Here is a 21,758-nt window from a genome sequence, read left to right on the forward strand (position 1 = left end):
ACTAAATAAAATATGAAATAAACCAAAATTTTTACCACGCTCTAACTTTCGACAAAATAGATTTTCTTATTTTCTTGTACTTTAAAAACGAATAACCGTAAATACTCTACTATATCACAAAATGTTTATACCACCATTTTCTAGACATTTTCAAAATATTTTGACTGTTCTTGTGGTATTTATAAACATGTGCAGTTTTTAATATTTTTAGTTTTTTATGAGCGTTCTAAGTTAAAATGTTTACGTATGCAATAATTTATGATTGATTTCAAATTTAACACATACATTACAATGACTCACTCAATAACGATGGGTACACGTCTTGACGCCTACTACAGTCCACAGTACCTTATAGAGTGGTTACCTACTTTCCCCCTTTTTACATTCAAATTGAATACATATTACGTCAATTTTTTGTCTAATATTAAAAATAACAGAGTAAAATGGATTCTTCTGAACGTTAAATTGTCCATGTTATGCGTTAGTAAGACGGACACAACACATTCAGATATAACGTCTTCATAACTGAAAAATAAATAGGTGTATATGTACTTAGGTAGTATCTATTATCTATATGCTCGATAATATCATTATGTTTTAATTAAATCCATAATCAAATTTAAAAAGTAATCAGATACAATAAAATAAAAAAGTGATGGTAAGAAAACGGAATACCTAACTGTTTATCGAATTCGGAAGGAAAATGGTCCACGACCATTCGTTCATAGTCGCCTATTTTATTGAAACTATTTTAATAATATTCGAAAAATATCACATTTGCTTTAGCTTAATCCAATATAGTGCGGTACGTTCTCACCATATTATTCGTGTATGTACGTGTAATTAATTTTTTTTTCCTGGTTACTACGTTTACAAAACACCGCAGACAGAATTATATCACACCGAGGCGATATAATATTATGTTATGGTTTAGGTATGATGTTACATCTTATACACGAATACTGCAGTAGCAGGTACCTATAATACACACAAACGCTGCATATTCGCGTGCACAGACGCACAACAGCATAATAATAATAATATACCGTTTTCATAATAAATTTGTTTATTAAAATACATTATGTGTGTTGTGTAAACCGTTGTGGTTTTTCGATTTATCAAAGGTCACGTATGCGCGTATGATAAGGAAATGGACGGGTATAGGTAGGATGGGTACCTATATTATTGTGTTTATACACCAGACAGTATGTTCGTTTCCGTTTCAGAACACTGTTGATATGCAACAGTCTTGCGACTCGTACACCGCTGCTGCACACCGTGACTACCATAGTATGACTATGTGATTTGGCCAGCGAAACGCCGCTATTCTGTATCGAAAATGAGTGAGTATATCATGGTAATAATATTGTGCCCACCCGGTTTGTAGAGACCATATTATAGGTGTCAATATACAATAAACACGCTGTTGATACTATATAATAATAATATTGTTAGGTGTTATAATATATTATTACTATTTTTATAATATTATTTTACCTCGGGTTGTTCGTGTAGATCTCGAGCACGGCCACGATGGCCACGGCCATCATCGTCGGAATTTTATATTTACGTGGATATCCTTTGTGCTGGCCGTCGTTTCCACGCCGGTGTTGTGCATGTGTTACTTAAGTAAGTATAATAACATAGGTACTCCGTGATGTACCTGTGTGCAATCGATAATAATACATTATTCAGTCTAAATAATCTATACACGTAGGTACATTATTAACGATTATGATACCGGGCCGGAGATTGAATTTAACTGTTTAGGTATTTCTGTTTTATAACAATAATTCCGTTTGAACATTTATTTTTTTTAATAAAAATATCAATCTTGTCTGATTATTTTATTAAACAATTCTTAAATCAAAATCTCCTATTTATAAAATACACTAGACATTTATTGATTCATATATTATTTAAAAAATAGATTATAACTTTTAAAAATGTAGATAGGTATATCTCTTGACTTTTGAAGCAATTTTCTAAAGACAATGTTCTATTCGACCGGCTTAATGTTAACTTAATATTAAGTACCTATCTCCTATATCTAATAAACATAATATAATAATATATGATGATACAAGCATCAATAAATATCTATACGAGTATAATATGACTGCGACGTGTTTTGTCAATTATAACAAGTTCTAACTAATTTATTATGGATTTACACTAATTAGATAATATTCCTTACTAAGTATAATTTTTTCGTGAGTATCGTACTATTTCATACGCAGTAGGTGAGTTGATTCCCGAGACCTACTTTATGTATTAGTTGATTCCCGGTCATTATTAGGTATGTACGAGTTGATTCCCTATTGTTGTACATCAATAGACTGGCAGACTGCATGACCGTAAAGAGTTCAACCGTCATTACCAGATACCAATTTTTAAAAACAATGTTATACATTTTTACCAAATAACTAAATTGTTTTAGTAATAATTATTTAACAAACAATTGAATGATTTTCAAAATATAAAAAAACTAAAAAGAACAACATTTTTGAGAAACTTATCAGCCAACCTCTTTGTGGTGTTTCTTGGGTTACACTAATAGGCTGAATATTTGACTAAATATTGAAGAAAATATATAATGACCTGGGAATCAACTCGTACATACCTCTAATGACCCGGGAATCATTTCAACGGTATCAGTGCAGGTAAACAGGTACCCAGGAATCAACTCGTACGCAGCCATTTCATACTTACGCTAAAGATTCGTAGTTAATAATATTAATTTTTATGAATTTAATATAATCAATTTATAAAATGTATAAGATTTGTAATGATAAGATGCATTGGTAATTAAGCATAGATTTTTTTTTTAAATATTTATGGGACATATTGTTGCTTGGATCGTCCTATTACATGTTAGGTAATAAATATAATATAACTTTTTGAAAATAAGCATTTCATTCATTAGCTTGATTAATGTAGATTAATAGTGCAGATACCTAACAATTTATAATCTGTCCATATTAATTTGGCTGAAAGGTACCTAAACATTGAGTCATTTAATCTCGACTCTACAAACATTTGTAGGTATTTTATCACTTTGAATTATGAGATATTTGTATGCATAATTTAAACATAAATAATTGCTAAATCACTATTATATTTATAATTATAAATACTGCTGTCTGCTATGCATACTACAAATAACAAGAATAATTATTTATATCAAACGTCTTGTATTTATGTGTAGGTATCTATATTATGTGTTACGCAACTGCCTCATTCGCAAAAAAAATAATAAATGTACTTTGCAATGTTTTGCTAAAATTTTCTTTTGAAATAATGCTCGAGAGTCGGGACTATTTTCATTATATGAAAAATCTTTTATTTTGTCTAAATAATGTGACACTAGAGTTCCCTTACACACAAACATAATAATAATACACACATCATACAGCAGACAGACCCAATTTACCGCTACTGTGGTGACACCTCCAAGACAATAGTATTTCATCGCCACCGCTGCGGTGTGTGAGTGTGTACCTTAATCCCGTCCATCCCATGTATTGATTATTGAATAATGTTATAACACTGAATGCTTACTACAAAACATAATACATTTAAAAATTATATACTTAAGATTTGAGGTTTGATAGAGTGCAAAAAATATATTTGAAAACAATGGCGTTGTACAAAGAAAATGTTCAGCATGGCTTGGAAGTTTTTTCATTTCATATTCTATAATAATAATAATAAAAATTTTAGATTAACGTTGAATATGTAAGTGAAATTATACTTAACGCATACTTCTAAATAGCTCGCAGATAACTCAAAATAGCAGACTTTTTTTAGGAACAAACTACAAACTTTCCGAACATTCTGAATATCGAACACCTCCGAATATCCGCGACCGAGAGTGTCCGGTATTTAGAGGTTTCACTGTACAATGTTATTGCAGAGACCACAATAATATATTTATATTATATGACGTCTAATATTCATCGGTTGTACACCGCTGAAATAGCTGTGCGAGTATTATCATGTTCGCAAGACGCTAATATCGTGATAAATATCGTATAATAGTCACTACAGTGTTCATCGCCGCAAGGGTAGTGCCATACCACTTGACACCCGACCTTCGATCCCAAAGTCCAAGGCTCGTATAAATGTATTCTGCCCGGCGGCCTTAGCTGACATTTATCGAACGCGTCCCACGCACAGTAGATACCTATGTATACACGAACGTGTACCTGTGTTTGGCCGAAACCAAAAATGCAAAAAAAGGAGAAAAAAGAAATGCATTACTGGTATTGCTTTTTGACGATTTCGTGCTTAAACCCAAATCACCGCAAAATTTCGTTTGAATTGAGTCTATTGTCTAGCATCTATTATCTTGTTTTTTCCTTCAAAACATAATATAAATGCAGTAAATCTCGAATACTGTGCACCGATAAAGCATTTCATCATTATTTCGTAATATAATAATAGCATGATGGTTGTAGGAAAAACAGAACAGTTTTATTTCTTTTTAACAACGTCAACAATCAAAATTGTTATTATTATTATCTACTATTGGCGACATCCTATGTTATCATTCAAACGCTTCGCATACGAATTTTTTTAATTTTCATGCAGTATACCTTATAATACTGATAATTGAATAATAATCGATATAAGCGGCATTTAGTGGTGGTGGGGAGGTCACGAGGGGCAGTTAACCTCCCAGAAAAAATGTTGAGAGGGCAAACTTATCAGTTTAAGTGTATCAGTAAATTGTGATTTATCCCCCCCCCCCCCGCAATTAGAGTCAAGTCTTGCATATGATAATCGAATTGTGTGCGAATAACGGATATTATATTATTATATAATATTAATATTACGCACCACTTGAGGAAAATTCTTTACCTTTACTCCAGCTGTGCGTTACTTACGATAAATGATTAAAAACCCGTATAGTTTGAGGTTTAACACTTTAACCAATCAAATTTGACTTAATTTAAATTACAAAAATGGTCATTATTATACTCGTAGGATGATTTATATTTTATTTTAAAAATTAACCGACAACTAAGAACATATACTGTTTAGTAAGTAATCATTAAATAAATTTTGATTTGTTTTCAGCTACATCCATCGGCAGATTTATACTGTTACGATTTCTAAAAAAGACGTATCCAGACTTGGAATTCATAAAGTCAGTGTCCATTCGGTCTGCAATGGATACACCTGACAATACAGGATACGTTGTGGTATTGCTTAAAGTTATCGGAGATTTTGACATTAATCTGATGAAACACACGATTCAGGTGCATATTTAATTGAGATTTACCCACATAATTTTGTAATAATATAGCTTTAAAGAAATTCTAAATCGCATAATCGTAAATTAAAACAACGAATATATTATTATACATATAGCCATGCTATGTAAGTACTTTCCTAAATTTAACTACATTTTCTCTGAAATAAATTGTAAATTTATATTTCACAAAACATTTTGGAAAATATTGAATAAGAAATTCATGTCAGGTTAGTCTATTTTTTAAAGGAGGAACACGTAGTTTTATACGTAAGTAGTTGGTTTTACTTAAAAAAATCAAATTAACCAGATTTAATGTAATGTTTTGAATCGTGAACAAATTTATTGATATTATGATTAAAATAACAGATTAAAAACTAAAAATGTAGATTCTTTATTTTAACAACAAAAATTATAAGCATATAATATTATAAACAAAAGACTAAAACAAATTATTGTTCACGCACGTCTAGAATAGGCATCGTTTTTCAGTAAATTTTTGTGTTGCTATATAAATTGTACAACCTTAATTATTTGTTACACTAGGTATAGGTGCTAAACCCAAGGCTGGGGCAAAGTAAAAAAATTAAGTTACTTTTAACTAAGTCAAATTATGAAATACATTTTTTTTTAATAACTTTTAATTTAACAAGTAAGTATTTGTTACATCTGAATATATGATTTACGGTTAGTAGTTACTACTTACTAATATGAATAGTCCAGTTAAGGGGACGTTACAGTGACATTTGTTGTCTCTGTCTTACAAGTGCGTAACATAGCAACTTTTACGCTCAGCAAAACACATGTATCTCCGTTAGTTAAAAAACTAAAGCAGATTGAGCTCTTATAAAATTTAAAAGTAATTTAAAGGTTTATCTATACAATGACATATAGGATTTTTATTATAATTTAATTTTAAAGCGAGTTATGAGAATTTTAAGATGTACAAACAGTTTACAATTTTAAAATACACATAACTCGCTTTAAAGTTAAAATATAATAAAAAGCCTATGTCATTGTATAGATAATAGCCTTACCTTTAAATTTTATAAGAGCTCAATTCGCTCTAATTTTTAAACTAACAGAGATAAATGTGTTCTGCTGAGCGTAAAAGTTGCTATGTTACGCACTTGTAAGACAGAGACAACAAATGTTACTGTAACGTCCCCTTAAGTTAATTTATCCTATTATGAACTCTATAATTAAAAATTATATTTTGTTTTGTAAAAATTATTGTTGTTATAGAAAAAAAATGGTACCTATTTGGAAATGTTATTTATAGATAGATAAATAGATAATGATATTTGTAAATACTAAATTGTAGAAAGGCGACATTTGAATGCACTTTAACTATAGCCTATAGAGATTAAAATAATGTATACAAATTATAAGTACAACTTTGTATCAATTTCCATAAAATTATAGCCTTCCACGATACATTAGTTTCAAATCTCTCAACAATAACATTATCGCAGAGAACTTAGTTCAACGTTTAAGGAAACTTTGGTGCCATGATCCAAATTATTCACCTAAATAATTAACAACTTCTGTTAGTAGAGTACTATACCACTATCTATCATTGGATGCTCCCATTTCTGTTTTTTTTAAATATTTTAACAAATTAATATTACTCGTATAATATTATGTATTTGTTATACTATACATGTTTGTCTTTATTTATTCTTTTATAAAATTTACTTATTACTGTGCTTTAGCGTGGGTTGTAAATATTCAGTTAAAAAAGTATATACGTAACTGATTTTTAACTAAACTAAGTTACTTATTTTTTCTATTTAACTAACTGTGACTTTCAGTAGTCTTAAAAAAAATAAAAGTATAACCTTAGAGTTGATTTACATTTTTCACGAGTTAAAAAAAAAAAGTTAACTTGCCCAGTGTCGCTTAACCAAGTGTAATGCATGATGCGCCGCAAAATGTTTGCGCCGACGTTGAAGAATGAATTTAATTTGATTATTGTTTAGACAGATATAGTGGAAAAATACGACCGGGTAAGCGGTCGTCTATGTTATCCACACCTCCGGTGTTCGCTAACGAAGAAATGGATGCGGTACGCGTGGATCAAGACATCCACGTTTTCCATCGACAACCACGTGATCGGATTGCCGGAGACCAAATCGGTGCCCGATGAGGACCACATCATGGTGAGTGCGTAGAGGTATATTAATATTACATGATACATGACGTATAACATACGATTATTGTATGCGTAAAGTGTCCGTTTGTATGAATATATTATATTTAACGTCACACAATATTTTATATCTATTATCTAATATAATATTGCGTGGTGTTGGTAGTTGCATGTGGTTGAATAGAAAAGGCAGTGACGTATTAGCTAGGGGAGACGTTCCCGTCTTTGGGAACGCCCCCCCCCCCCCAAATAAAAACAAACCACTTAAATCTCAAATCAATCAATAAATAAAGTTAAATAGGTGTAACCATCTTTGTATACATCTTGTATCTAACCTGATGGAAACTGATCCTAACCTAACCTAATCTTACGTTTTGGGCGAAACGCGTGCGTCGGATTGTTACAACGATGTCATTTTTCTTTAATGTGAAATTTTTTCCGAGTAGAATGAGTTCAACTCGTCACGAGTAAAAGTAAATCGATTTTCAACAAAAGTAATACCCGAGCATCGGCAGAATCGTATCCGGAAATCCGCTGAGTAAATCTAACGTCTTATTTCACGTTCTATCGGCCATCAGGATTAAACGATAAAATATACAACTTTACGCGTTTAAAATATAAATTAATGGTCGATGTTTAATCTTTGTATTATTGATATTACTATTACTATTCGCTGTTTTTAAAAAACCTCGTTACTAATAATATAACTCCAGGCTGTATCAGGTAAAGTTTTGTTTGTGTATAGAAGTAGTGCTAGAATAATTTAAAAACAAAAAAAAAAAATCTCAAAAACAATCGATAAAATAATATTCAAAAGGAATAATTTAGATATTGTCTATATCTTATATACGTATACCTTTTATTAGGTAATATAAGATAAAAAAAATCAATAATGTGAATAATCATTATTATGTGTTTTGTTTGAACAAAATATTTATTATTTAGGTTTAATACCGCATCACCGTGTTTTGTGTATCTACCTACTATATGGTACTATATAATATGTTCAATACATACACTATACAGGCATATATATATATATATACAAATATATAATGTATATATCATAATATACAGAATAATACAGTATACACTGCAATACAGTGATGCGGTATTACTGTACACTTGAATAATAAATATTTTGTAAATACATACCTATTATATATTATATACATAACTATATTGCCGCATGTTTATCAGTATCGATAGGTACAACTTGGGTGAAATAAAGAAACTATAATGTACCAGTAATATACTTATAATAATAACCGTTCATTATGATTGTCAGTGAGATACACAATTCTCGGTGTATATCTTTACGAAAAATAATTCAAATTCACGTTAAGCTATTAACGATCACAAAGTGAAAATAAAAACAAAATTACGATACAAAGAAAACACTATAAATCCCAACACGAATATTATATAGTACAATAATATCAACATTTTTAAATAAAACATCTACCTAATTAACAATTTAGAGATAAAAAAGGTGCTACTCATTTGATAAAAAAAAGAAGTTGGTATCGCCACAGAATAATCCTTACATCGTACAAACAAATCTAAATAAATATTTGAAAATATGGTTTATAAGTAGATTGGTAGATAGGTATATTTGAAAATTCCAAAATTCAGAATTTGAACTTAATTATTAAAGCAGTAAAAAGTAGGTGCACGTGCTCTATGAATCACTCTCTGTATAATAAATATATTAGCTGCTACCAGCTATATCAGGTGTGTATAATAGTGTATATAGCATATATAGGTACACGTGAGTCGCGACAACCGAACTCAATGTCTCAATTATTATATATAGGTACTATAAGTCTATAAAATGTTTATAATATTACCTATATGTTTATAAATTGTAATAAATAATAATATAGGTAGGTTGTACAGTTGTACCTATATATACAATTCGTGTGTTAAAAGTGCTCAACTCATATAAAATTAACTCATTCAATTGTATTATTGTTGCAAATTTGCGATATGTATTAAATTATATTATACAAATGGGTTTAGAGTTCAGTCCGATGACATTAAACCGAAAAATAAAAATATATAACAATGTGGTATACCTACCTATATGGCATTTATATTTTTACTAGGTATTTATTACCTGTAGACTGTAGTAGATACACAGTGGTCGAAATAAATCAAAATAAGTAGGTTATGTCACTAACTATTACTCTGGATAACACTAATAATATCCAGTTAATTCCTTATTAATTAGTTATCTTGCTGTTATCGGTGACTTCAAGTTTCGTTATTTAACTCAGACTTCGCAGTAATTAGTGATTAGCGAAAACCTAATACATATTAAATTATTAGAGATATTATGGAAATTATATCTTTAGCAACCATCTAAGTGACTAAGTAATGTTTTGATCTATTAACATTTAGTATCAAATTATAAAAGAAAGCGGGTAAGTGGATGTCGCTCTACTGTACAGAAGGTTACAAGTGGGTCACTGTAGTGGATGGTGTTAAATTTGAATTCAATGATATCATATCATTGTATAAGAAAAACGATTCAGAGCGAAAAAAGTCAGTCAGCCTATGATATTATTGTGAATAAAGTAATTTATATATTTACTTATTTACGTGGAACCTTGTTTTAAATTTTCAATCCTTAGCTACAAAAGTTTTATACATTTTATACATTTTTAACTACAAAATAATTATAACATTTTAAATTTGATAAATATTGTCAACATTTGAAATTTAAATGCTTGTAAAAAAAAATTGTACCTATGTATTTTCAATATTTTTCAACTGCTATTGTAGCAATATATCAGGAGCCTTGCATTAAAATTTCACGCTTTTCTACCCAACAAACTTTATTGATATTTATAGAAAAAAAAACTAAAAAATTTGAAAACTGACAATGTCCGTGAACAGCTCAAAAAGAGTCAAATTATTTTCAAAATTTTATGGTGTATAGAAAATGCTAATACAAACATTCAGTGAAATTTTAAAGTATCTACAGTCATACGTTTTTTAATTACAATAAAATAAGAAAATCGTTACACGAGAAATTGAGTGAATATCAAATTCGGTGAGTAATTATAAAAATAAGTGGAGTGATGTCTAAATAATTGTTATTCGTCAGTAATTACTATATTATAATATTAATATACAGAGTACAGGCAGGCTAATGAATTAATGAAATAGGTAGGTAGGTACCTAATAAAAATAATAACCTTAATCACAGACGTATTATCAGTATTGTTATAAACATAAGACGTCCGATTTTGAGATTTTCGTTGGAATAACGTAACCCTGCGGCGGATTGTTGCCTGTCATACGATTTATAAATAAATTAATACATTTTGGTACTGCCGAGAGTGACATCTATAATTATATCCATAATACAGTATCTCACTGCTGCTAAACTGTTCCACGATACCGATTACTACGTGATAAAAAATTTATGGAAATTTACAAATGTCTAAATATCTAATACCTATCTTACCTATACCTACCAATACTAGTGTAAATGTCTACACTCATTGTTTCGAAATGTTTCAATATTTTCAAAATTTTTTTTTTACATAATTATATTATAGAATATTATTATCAATTCAAAACAACATTTTCGAAAAAATTTAATTTTTACTATTTTTATTATTATGATTTTTTAAGTTTTTACTTTTTTGAATAACACAATACATTTTTGAATTTCAATTTCCAAAGCAAAATATTATTTAGAGTATTTTTATCTACAAATATCAAGTTACGGACAAGTAGTTCGTTAGTTATAACTAAGTGTTTAAAGTTTTAATGACCGGTGTTAAAAGTTTAAACTTTTCGAAATGATGAGTGTAAACACCTAGTATAAACTAGCCTAATTAATTAATTTAACGTAAGAAAATCGATAGGCAAAATGACTAATATTTTAAAACTGAACTTGGTAAACCTACGAATTACTATGGGACCTTTATGTAATTATTCTTTTTACTCTTCCAAAAGTATAGAAGTTGATTAATACGATGCATTTTAAATATTCCGTATGCGTTGGAAGCCAGTGGGTAGAGTTAATTGCACTAGGCAAAAACTTATTACAACCAATCTTATCAAAACCAGAGAACTCACAAACAGAACACTGGCAAATAATACAAACAGACGACAGTTATTGAGAGGCCGTCACAGTAGAAAAAAATCGACCGTAAACATGCTGTTTTATTTCCAATAGTTCTCAAGCCTAGTTGATCGTAGAAACATGATTTTAGTATCAAAATAATCACAAAAAATTGTACTAAAAATTTTTGTAACAGATTTTTAATAATATGAGATAGTATTATATATATATGTATAATATGAAATTTGTACCATATTTTAATTATTTAAAATCGGAAAATTTAGCTATCGAAAATCTGTTGTTACTTACATAGTTACATCACATTCGAATCAAAAAAATTCATTCCGTGACCATATACATTATTACATTATATTATTAAGTTTTTATTTTGTCCCGTGTGTTTTCCGGAAACAATATAAAATATAATATACTCGCCTCGTCTAATTACCAATTAAACTGAAAACCATTTCCAAGTTTTCGTGTACACGACGTTATATCATACAATTATACTTGAGTATAAACCATGGTTGAAATATACAAGTTATTGCATATCGACTCGGGTTGTTATCATCAGAAACAAAACGGCTGCGTAAAGGGATATCACAGATATACATTTTTCTAATCATCAAAATTACGCTGACAATAACTAACAAATTCAAAATCCCGCGCATACCTATATTACTTGATTATTATTGGCTCCTTTTACGCTGCCATTTTTATTTTTATCATTAAACATTTGATTGAGAAGGGGTATATATGCAATAACCTTGTATATTTCAACCATGGTATAAACTATGAAAGTATAAACACGATGCTTTTGAATAATCGATATAGACGACGCGAGTAACTATTATAAATTATAATATTATATTTTACCAGCTTTTCTGGCTTTCAGCTGTAGGTATAGGTACACGTATTTATACAATAGTATAGTCTCAGCCACTGTCGCATGATATAGGTATATTGTATATTAAACTGACGTAAAAAAGTTCAACTAAAACTTTCATTTCGGATATTACAAAGTTTCATTATTTCCGTTAACCATCCTAAATTATTAATATATAACCTACGTTTACGGAAAAAACATCCGAGAACTAGATGTCGTTCGAATGCTTTTATATTTTTAATTAAATTGTTTATTATTAAGCACAATGCACTTACATTAAAAACAAAAAATCACTGCCATTTCATTGTTTTATTTACAACATTCACCTACTGGGAAATAAGTGTGTACCTATTATACTCCTACTCGCTACTGTAACACTGGACAGATACATTGCCAGCCTTGTGGTTCTAAAACCCTATTTTCGTTTTATTTATCTTGAAGTGAGTTTGATAGGTAGTAGGTACCTACATAACAAAATAATTCCAAATACACCTACATTATAAATTATAGTTAGCTATAGTGCTATATCTTATATATTAATTATACATTACTATTATAATATAATATATCGCACATACAGGGACGGCTTCAGGGACATGTTTGGGGGAGGGGCATTCTAATAAGTCATAATTTTTAGAAAATTTTCGATATTATAATATATTATTAAAAATATATTATTTTCGTAATTTTTAACAATATACGATTTTTAGAAATACGGGCTTGGATGGAGCAGCGGCTCTGGAGCCACCCCTGCGCCTATAAATTATAATATTATAATATATACCTAATATATGGTAGATCTCAGATATCAACCATAAATCATGACTTCGTTGGCGATGCAAGGTAGACTTTTTAGTCGTGAGTTTGAGATTCCGTAGTTTAGGTGCAGCCTCCTAGGAGTGGTGGCAAAAGATTAGGTCATAAGTAGAAGAACATTACTATAAATCGATATTTTATAAATTTACCTCCACAATATATCTGCTGGATTAATAAAAAAAATAAAATGTGTAATTCCATTACAAATGAGATGCGCTACTGTACAATATATTCCTTTTTTTTAACGTTCCGGGATACTATATAGTATATACGCACACGCTTGGTCCTTTTTTCTGGTGTCTTAAAATATTATGACGAAATATCACGTAACTAGGTTTCTATGTGGAGTATATTAGATTTCTGTCCAAACTAGGCATATAATAGTACTATAGTAGAATTTTTATATCCCAGTCGTGGCGTCGCGGTCGCGTCCGTCCGTGGTCCGTCATTAAGTATAAACAATTCGGGGTTTTTTACTATATACCTAGGTATGCCCATAGGCGCAAATAAGGAGGAGCTTTAGGGGCTAAGCCCCCCAAACATTTCCTACCTTTTGTTTTAAGCTTATTCAATATTATAAAAGTAAGGCTTTAAATATGAGTAAAATGTTCTATTAAATATAAATATGTAGATTATATAGATATATATGTATAATGATTCATATGTGATACACCTGAAGTACCTAGTCAACATAATATAGATAGTAAAAATAATAATATAGTCACGACGGTTAGGTTAGGTTATGTCGTGGTCGTGTGTATTTTAATAAAAAAAATATTATGTTTATTGTACCTATATACTTTTATTGTATTTCGTTATTACAATTCATGATTTTGAAACGTATTATTTTGACGTCTTCAAGATAATATATTTTTTCATCAGGTAAAACAGTAAAACGTATTTTTCCATTTCTCCTATAACACATACCCTAACGGTAATTAGTAATTACCAATATCCGCTTACTTATAATGGAAATTATTATTATACAGCAACACGTGAACGACATAATTGCGTCACTCATACCGCCTGAACTGCCGCAATGGCAGATCACCATGATCCCGGTGGGCGAGGACTCGTTCTATCTGCTGGTTCGGATACACCACCTGTATTCATCTGAGGACGGCATCGGGCTGAGCGACCTGTTGCTACTGAAACCGGACGACGGTGGTCTGAAACACGGTGAAACGGCGTCGGTGTCGTCATCGTCGGGCCAGCACGCCGACGCCGACAGCATCCAGAACATCCTGTCGACCGTGTACCAGGCACCGACCGCGTTGCCCAGACTCAGCGAACACCTGTCGGAGATCTGCGCCAACACGTGGAACGAACTGGTGTCCACGTACGATCCGCTGGAAAACCCGAAGGTGTTCAGACGCCGGCCGAACGTCTTCATTTTTGGCACCATGCTGGTGATCGTGACCGCGTCCGCGGCCCGGGACAAAACTACCAAGCGGAACTTTGCCCACAAGTTGAAACGAGAGATGACCCGCCGCGACATCTGTTTCCGGTACATGTGCGAGAGTCTGGTCAACACGTTCCACCCTGCCCTGTGGGTGTCATTCACTTGGTGGCTGCTCGTTAAGTGCATCCTCCGGTTGCCAATCACCATGCTGCTGATGGTCAAGAACACGTCCACGTACGTGTACTGGACTTACGTGCTGCTGTACTCAGTGTCCGAGCTGATATATCTGGCCCGGCTCATATACTACGCGCCAAGCACCGTCATCCGGGAACTGGTGTTGCCATTCTTCGGCGGCCCAGACCGCGGGACCATGCGTGCGCCGGAGGGCAGCAAGTGCGTGTGCTGGTCGCGACCCATCGACCTGGACCTGGTCAACACTATACACGACAACACGGGCGCGGCCACGTGTGAGATCCAACTGTCCATGCTGGCCGCCGCTCTGCAGGAGTACTTCGCCGTGGCCGGCCTCCGGTTCCCCAAAAACGTGATGACTACCACAAGGTTCGTGTCCAAGGCCAACCTGTTCCAGCTCAACAACCGGCACGTGGTCACCAACGGGCTACTGGCCCTTCCACTACCCATGGACACCGACCGTGACCCCATGTACAGCCTGCATCAGATGCAAGAGTGCCTACAGGAGGCCATCGGCAACCAGACTGCCTTGTACATAGCGTCCATGTGGCAGATCGACCACAGCCTGGCCACGTCGTTCTTGCCATCGCCGATGGTCAGCTATGGGCTGCACTTCCTGTCCAAGAAGTTCCCGCTGACAGTCACCTACGTTGAGGAACACAAATTGGACCGTAAGCGCCGAATGCTGTTGTGGGGCCAAGAGGTGGACGCCATCTTATACTGGAGACCACCGCAAGCCAACGTCTGTGAGTATATAATATCATATATACGAATCGTAACGTTGTTATTATTATTATTATTAGACATGCCACACAATTTTATAATTGTCCCACTCGATTTATTTATTTATTAATAAGTAATAATTATAGTTGAGTATATTATTAAACCGGCCAAATATTTATATTATTTTGTACCGTTTGTTTTACCATTTTCAGGCATGTCGTTATCAATAATCAACTACGGCGGACATTTGAGACTAGCGGTGATGGCCGACGCGAATATGATTCCTCCGTGTAAAGAGATTGTGTCCACGTACGAAGGAAATATCCAAGAGTTTATTACCGCTGCTGAGAATTATGCGAAAATTGTTAATACTTCAGATTAGTCTAGTATTTTTTATACATTTGTATTAGGTTTATATTAAATAATAAAAAATCAATTTTAATGTTTTTATATTGAAAATTAAAATCTAAATTTATGAAATATATACATCAAATTTAATCAAAATTATTACAAATAGAGCATTATTATCTTTTAGGCGAAAAGTAGTCGGATATTTTACGTTTAACTACTCTTTTCCCTCCATCGTTTTCTTCTCTATCTCTTTTAAGAATACTCAATTGTCCTGTAACTGATGATTTTTCTATAGCAGATTGAAAATCTTTTTTGGAATCATTCAATTGTAGCCAACTGTTTTTCTGCTGATTAATACACATTGTTCGCTCTTTGTCATTATTTAATCTAAACTGGTTTACAGGCAAAAATCTAACATCTTGTTTATTTATATGGTCTGTAGCATCTATGGCTATACTATCAACATGTCTTAATTCTGTTTCATCTTCAAGTTTTTCTGGAGTTGACTCTATTATCCTTAAACTTGAAGATAGTTGAGACTCTTCAGAAGGTGACTCAATGAAAGTCGTACTTAAACAACACTTAATTTCATCAGAAGTAAGCTTTACTATGTTTGAATTTGAAGAAGCCTGAGACTCTTCAGGAGTTGACTTTGTTAGATTTGAACTTGAATACGGCTTAGATGACTCTGCAGAAGTTGAACTTGAACAAGGATGGGACTGTTCTGGAGTTTGATCATTTTCAGTGCTTGAAGTTTTAGAAGCTTGGAGTACTTTAGTGGTGTTGGACTCTACTGCTTTATAATTATTCCTTAAAAATTGATTCTGTGAATACTGTGGGAATACTCCAGATTGATATCCTTTATTTTCAAATGCCTGAAAATTATATAATTTCATATATTGTCTCATATGGCATGAAATATCATAAAATATTTCTTACGCACCTACCTGCCAAGATTTGTTCGTTATAGCATCATAAATATAATCATGTACTCCAACATATGGTAAGGTTTCCAAGCATGCATAGTATTTAATAAGTATCCTAGAAACTTCACCTAAAATGTAAAGTATTATTAATTAATTTATAATATACAATATACAAAGTATTTGTCCCATTAATAACTGCCTTTAACATAGGAATGTATTCGCAAATTATTAATTTCTAATTTTTATGAAACTTATTTAGTTAATTAATTAATTTACAAACTTTAGTTGATATAAATAAAGTTAAATAACACCTATTAAATGTTTTAAAAAACCACACCTTTAAATATTGGCAATCTAAAACTTTAATAACACGTGCAATATGCATTATTTTAACAGCTGTAAGTAGGTAGGTATACATAAAAAGTAAATATTAACAGTTGATAGGATATTATTTCTGATTATTGGGCACTCATTTTCTCTGCTCACTTTGGAACAGGATTAAAGTGTATTGAAATGTTGAAATTAAATGCAACAAAAATCTTTGTATACAAACAAAGAATCTTAGTAGAACCAGGCTAAGAAGGCTCAGCATTGAAATTAGCATTATATCATCCATACATCATGTGCTGTCTACCAAAATCATTAACCATACTTTCAAGTTGGTAGAATCGTTCTAAGATTGTGATTTTAAGGTTAATTAACAATATGGCTTAACCATTAAAATGAACAAGAAGTGCAAAATTAAAAAACTATTTAAGACCCCGATAAAATAACCATACAATTAACTAGTTGAAATAATCAGGTTCAATTCTATGGTTCAAGTTTTGTTTGATAAATTAATCGATTATATTGTGTGTATGTTTAATTACATTTTATAAATGTTGAAAAATGAATAATCAATTGGAATTATCAACAAATCACAGGTGTAGAAGTTATTAATAATTTGCAAAATCAGATTTCAAAATAATGAGTTATGAAAAAATTATTAACAAGAACAAACACAGTGATATATATTTTATTTAAAATGTACCTTATGAAATGAAAGTTAACTAACCAACTGTAATATTTTTGCTTTTCAAAAATATATGCATACTATGAATTGAGTCCATCAGTTTAGTATCACCAAATGTAAAGTAAGCAACATCCCGATTCGCTTGAGCAGCGCTCATCAATTGCAACAATGATTTTAAATGACAATCTCCACGAAAAGCACCACAGCCCCAATTTCCTGTTGCTATTGCCACATCAGAACACTCTGAATCTTGTCCCCATGAAAATCCAGCAAATGACTAAACACAAGGATGTTAAAAACAATCATATACATATTAAATACTCAATTTTCAAATACTTTATGCAGCTCTCGTCGTAAATTTTTTGTTTTAAATTGATTTTTAGGATCATTGTAGTACAGTGCATCAATCGCAACAATAGTAGTATAGCGGCGATTATTATCATCAACAGGAGTAACATCTAAATGAACACCTTTCCATTCAAAAGAATTTGCATATCCACTGTAATCACTGAATCTCTCCACACCTGTAAATTATTTAGTTAATTTAAAAACAAATGTTACATTTTTATATCCGGTTCTAACCTGTAATAATAATTGCTTCTGTATGTAACATCTTTTCTGAGAACAGCTGAGACACTAATAATTCAGGACAAATTAGAAAACGAATTTCTTCTTGTACACTACCATGCCCAAGAACGCCTCCTCCAATAAATCTAGAAAATAAAATTATTTCCAACCAATTTGATATATCTAATTTTGAATGTGTTCAAGATTTTTAATACCACTCTTACTTATTTGCGAAATCCACTTGAAGCATTCCATCACCATTATCTTCTATTGTCCCATCAGATGTTATATACAAATTTGTCAACTTCTTTGTTGATTGTAACCAATATGGTAAATCCCCAGATGGTAATCTTCTTCTAGAATAGGTTACAACTCCATTAAGAACTGAAAATGATCATTAAATTAATTATCGAATATTATGAGTTCACAATATTTTACTATATTATCTAATTATTACGATTGGATTGCTTTGCTCACCAGAATTAGCACTAGTGACCTTTTTAAAATAACAAATGATACATTTCAACTTTTCATACAAATAGTGATTAGCCGAAGAATTTACCATTAATTGGAAAAATCTGCTCAGAAAAATAAAATTAATTATTTAATAAAATAACTGATATTTTATTAATTTACCCGTTAAAATTTATGTATGGATATTCTGAATACTCAGACTTTGAATTGCTGACGTTTCGATGTGGGAACGTACATAAGAAAGCATTAGCCAAGAGACAGGCAATTTGCATTTGACTTAATGATATAGAGTGATTATGAGTTTGTTTCAACAAAGGTATTGGTTTAGTTACTAATGTAGGCAATTGCAATGCCAAATTAATAATTTTTGGTAATAAATTATTAAAAAATTCTTCTGTTTCTTCTTCATTTAAACACTACATAAACAAAAATGTTAATTTATTTTACTCGTATAATTATTATCTAGTAACAGAATTTTCAATTATAATTAAAAGTTGATATAAGGGACATTTGTACATATTATTATAAAAGATTTGCCTAAGACCTTACTGGGGTCACATGAGCGTTTCATTGATGTATGTTACTATACGTCAGTTGTTGAATTCTACGATTACTGATGCTGATGGTCACACACTTAACGTCCATTAGATTTGACGTCGCCTACGACAAATACACGCTACGATGGACGTTTCATTTAACATCCAATGATATCTGACGCTCATGTGACCCTAGCCTAAATGTCAAGACATTTATTTAATAATAGCATACTAAAAATAAATATACTAAAATAATACATAATAATTATAATAAATATATATAGATTACTTCATCAAAAAATGAATGTAGTAAATAGAATCGCCATTTGTCTTTATACTTGGGATTATATGATGTAATAGCTTTTTCTAATTCTTCACTTGACAATATTGGTTTAAGTAAACTATAGGTGATAACATCCCAACGATTTTTTTTAGAACTCTAATATATCAAAAACAATAATAATTAAAATACATTTTATAGTAACTAAATAAATACTTACTTTATTATTGTGATGAACTAAAAATAAATTATGTCTAGAGCATGGCATCTTTACATGTTTGTCATCCCAGGTATCACAATATTCTTTGGGATGTGCTTCTGGAATATTGTTAGTACCAATTGGAATCTATGAATATATGAATTTAGATATATATATATATAAATATAACAAATATATAATATTATGTACTTTAAATAATAGTGTATGCTCCAAACTAGGTATAAGTGATGGGAACAATTGTTTGCCAAAACTCCTAGGCAGTAAACCTTTATCAATTCCTTTCCAATTCTTCGTTCCGTCATTTGAAATATTATCTAGTTCAGACAAAAATTAATAAAATGTTTGATAAAACACATACATAATTCAATTTATATGAATATCTAAAAACAGGTCTATAAAATAATATTATCTTCTTCTGATTAAATTATTTTTATGCAAAATTGATGACCAAACAATTCAAATACAAATAGATAGGAAAAGTAAAAGATTAATTTTTTTAAATAAATTATTCCTTTTAAGAAATAGTTAATTAGACCATAGAGATACGTTAACAGCTCAAGCGACATTTTTCATTTGTTATTGATTTTATTTTTGGTGAATGTTCCTCACAGGTTAAATAATAAATAAAGAGGTACTGAACAGCTAACATAAGTTAAGCTCTCAATCTGACTTTGAGACATAGGGAATTTCTATCCCATTAATTATATTGTACCTATACTATCTCCCTTGTCAAAAAAAACTGATACCTAAGTAATAAGTATTACACAATTTGCACAAAATGTACATGACTCAACACAATTATCAAAACAGATTAGTATTCATAAATCGCCTTACCGCTCTCCATAATTGAAAACCGTGTATCCAAAATGGATTAACTGTTAACGTATTTGTAAACAGAAAGAATTAACCAATGTTTAGTATAAATTCTTCAAACACATTTTTCGTCCTTTCACCATTAGCCGTTGACACCTTGACGGGAACAATAAAATGCAGCTACCTATAAAAAGTTTAACTCAATGACTATAATCTATAATTCAAAGAGACTTAACTACTGAAGTATAATTATATTATAACTATAATTTATACCAAATACTCTTAATACTGTTCACGCACAAGTGTCAAATCAGATAGAAATTCGCTAGGCTAAACCGGTAAAAAAGAACGTTCCAAGATATTGATACAATATCATGATTCAATTCACAATTGACATGATTCATTAACCATTATCCTGGTGCTGCATAATATGGTATAATTTTAAACTGGTTTAGCCTAGCAAATTTCTAGTCACTACTCACTGAAATTGCTAAACCGCTTACTGACCACTAGCCATTATCTACTAGTATAGTGGATACACTATCCACAAATCACAATTCACAAACGTCAAACAAACTTACAACCACGATTTAAGATAATATATTTAATAAATATTTAAGATATATCTTAAATCGTGCTTACAAGTTACTTAATTGAATAAAGTGATATTGAAAACAATATTATGGTGGGGTGAACATCTAGGTCTTTATCTATCAAGGACACTGTATGCACACAGATAAAATGGCGATCGAGTCGCCGTTGCCGATTACCAGTGTGGAGTACTGAAGAGTGTGAACCATCAACGTATCGCATAGGCCATTGTATAGATCTATATAATTAATGGCGTTACTTTGGCTAGCTCACAGAAAACACTACTCGTCGTCACTCGACTGAGCTACTATTTTAAACCATTTCTGTGTAACGATTGACGAATATAAACACGAATAAAAGACACATTTTCGCGGGAAAAAGACTGTACACTGTTATCACTGAACGGAGATAATATAAATAATAAACTACCGTGGTAATCACAAATTAATTCATGATAACAAATATCTTATCTTCCGTAT

General features: G+C 31.2%; 2 protein-coding genes across 4 annotated transcripts; one reads left to right on the top strand and one right to left on the bottom strand.

The window, feature by feature from the left end:
- Positions 1–1,184: 1,184 nt before the first annotated feature.
- On the top strand, positions 1,185–15,959 carry LOC132938545 (uncharacterized). The gene is made up of 6 exons (XM_061005451.1): positions 1,185–1,343; positions 1,516–1,629; positions 5,083–5,264; positions 7,240–7,419; positions 14,182–15,532; positions 15,722–15,959. Exons 1-6 carry the CDS (start codon positions 1,340–1,342, stop codon positions 15,889–15,891), a joined length of 2,001 nt encoding a protein of 666 aa, XP_060861434.1. The 5' UTR covers positions 1,185–1,339; the 3' UTR covers positions 15,892–15,959.
- Positions 15,942–21,639, bottom strand: LOC132938544 (poly(ADP-ribose) glycohydrolase). 3 transcript variants are annotated; one of them, XM_061005449.1, is made up of 13 exons: positions 21,459–21,639; positions 20,710–20,872; positions 20,065–20,189; positions 19,876–20,001; positions 19,665–19,814; positions 19,002–19,255; positions 18,843–18,943; positions 18,590–18,749; positions 18,381–18,511; positions 18,135–18,322; positions 17,841–18,075; positions 16,808–16,914; positions 15,942–16,735 (listed from the first exon to the last, which is right to left on the bottom strand). In XM_061005449.1, the coding sequence occupies exons 2-13, from the start codon at positions 20,717–20,719 to the stop codon at positions 16,034–16,036; spliced, it is 2,289 nt and encodes a 762-aa protein (XP_060861432.1). In that variant the 5' UTR covers positions 20,720–20,872; positions 21,459–21,639; the 3' UTR covers positions 15,942–16,033. The 3 variants fall into 3 exon arrangements, with proteins under 3 accessions (XP_060861432.1, XP_060861431.1, XP_060861433.1); XM_061005448.1 differs by lacking the exon at positions 21,459–21,639 and adding an exon at positions 21,171–21,363; XM_061005450.1 differs by lacking the exon at positions 21,459–21,639 and adding an exon at positions 20,962–21,117.
- Between the last annotated feature and the right edge of the window lie 119 nt (positions 21,640–21,758).

Source organism: Metopolophium dirhodum, chromosome 2, assembly GCF_019925205.1.
Source record: "Metopolophium dirhodum isolate CAU chromosome 2, ASM1992520v1, whole genome shotgun sequence".
NCBI classification, from domain to species: Eukaryota; Metazoa; Arthropoda; class Insecta; order Hemiptera; family Aphididae; genus Metopolophium; species Metopolophium dirhodum.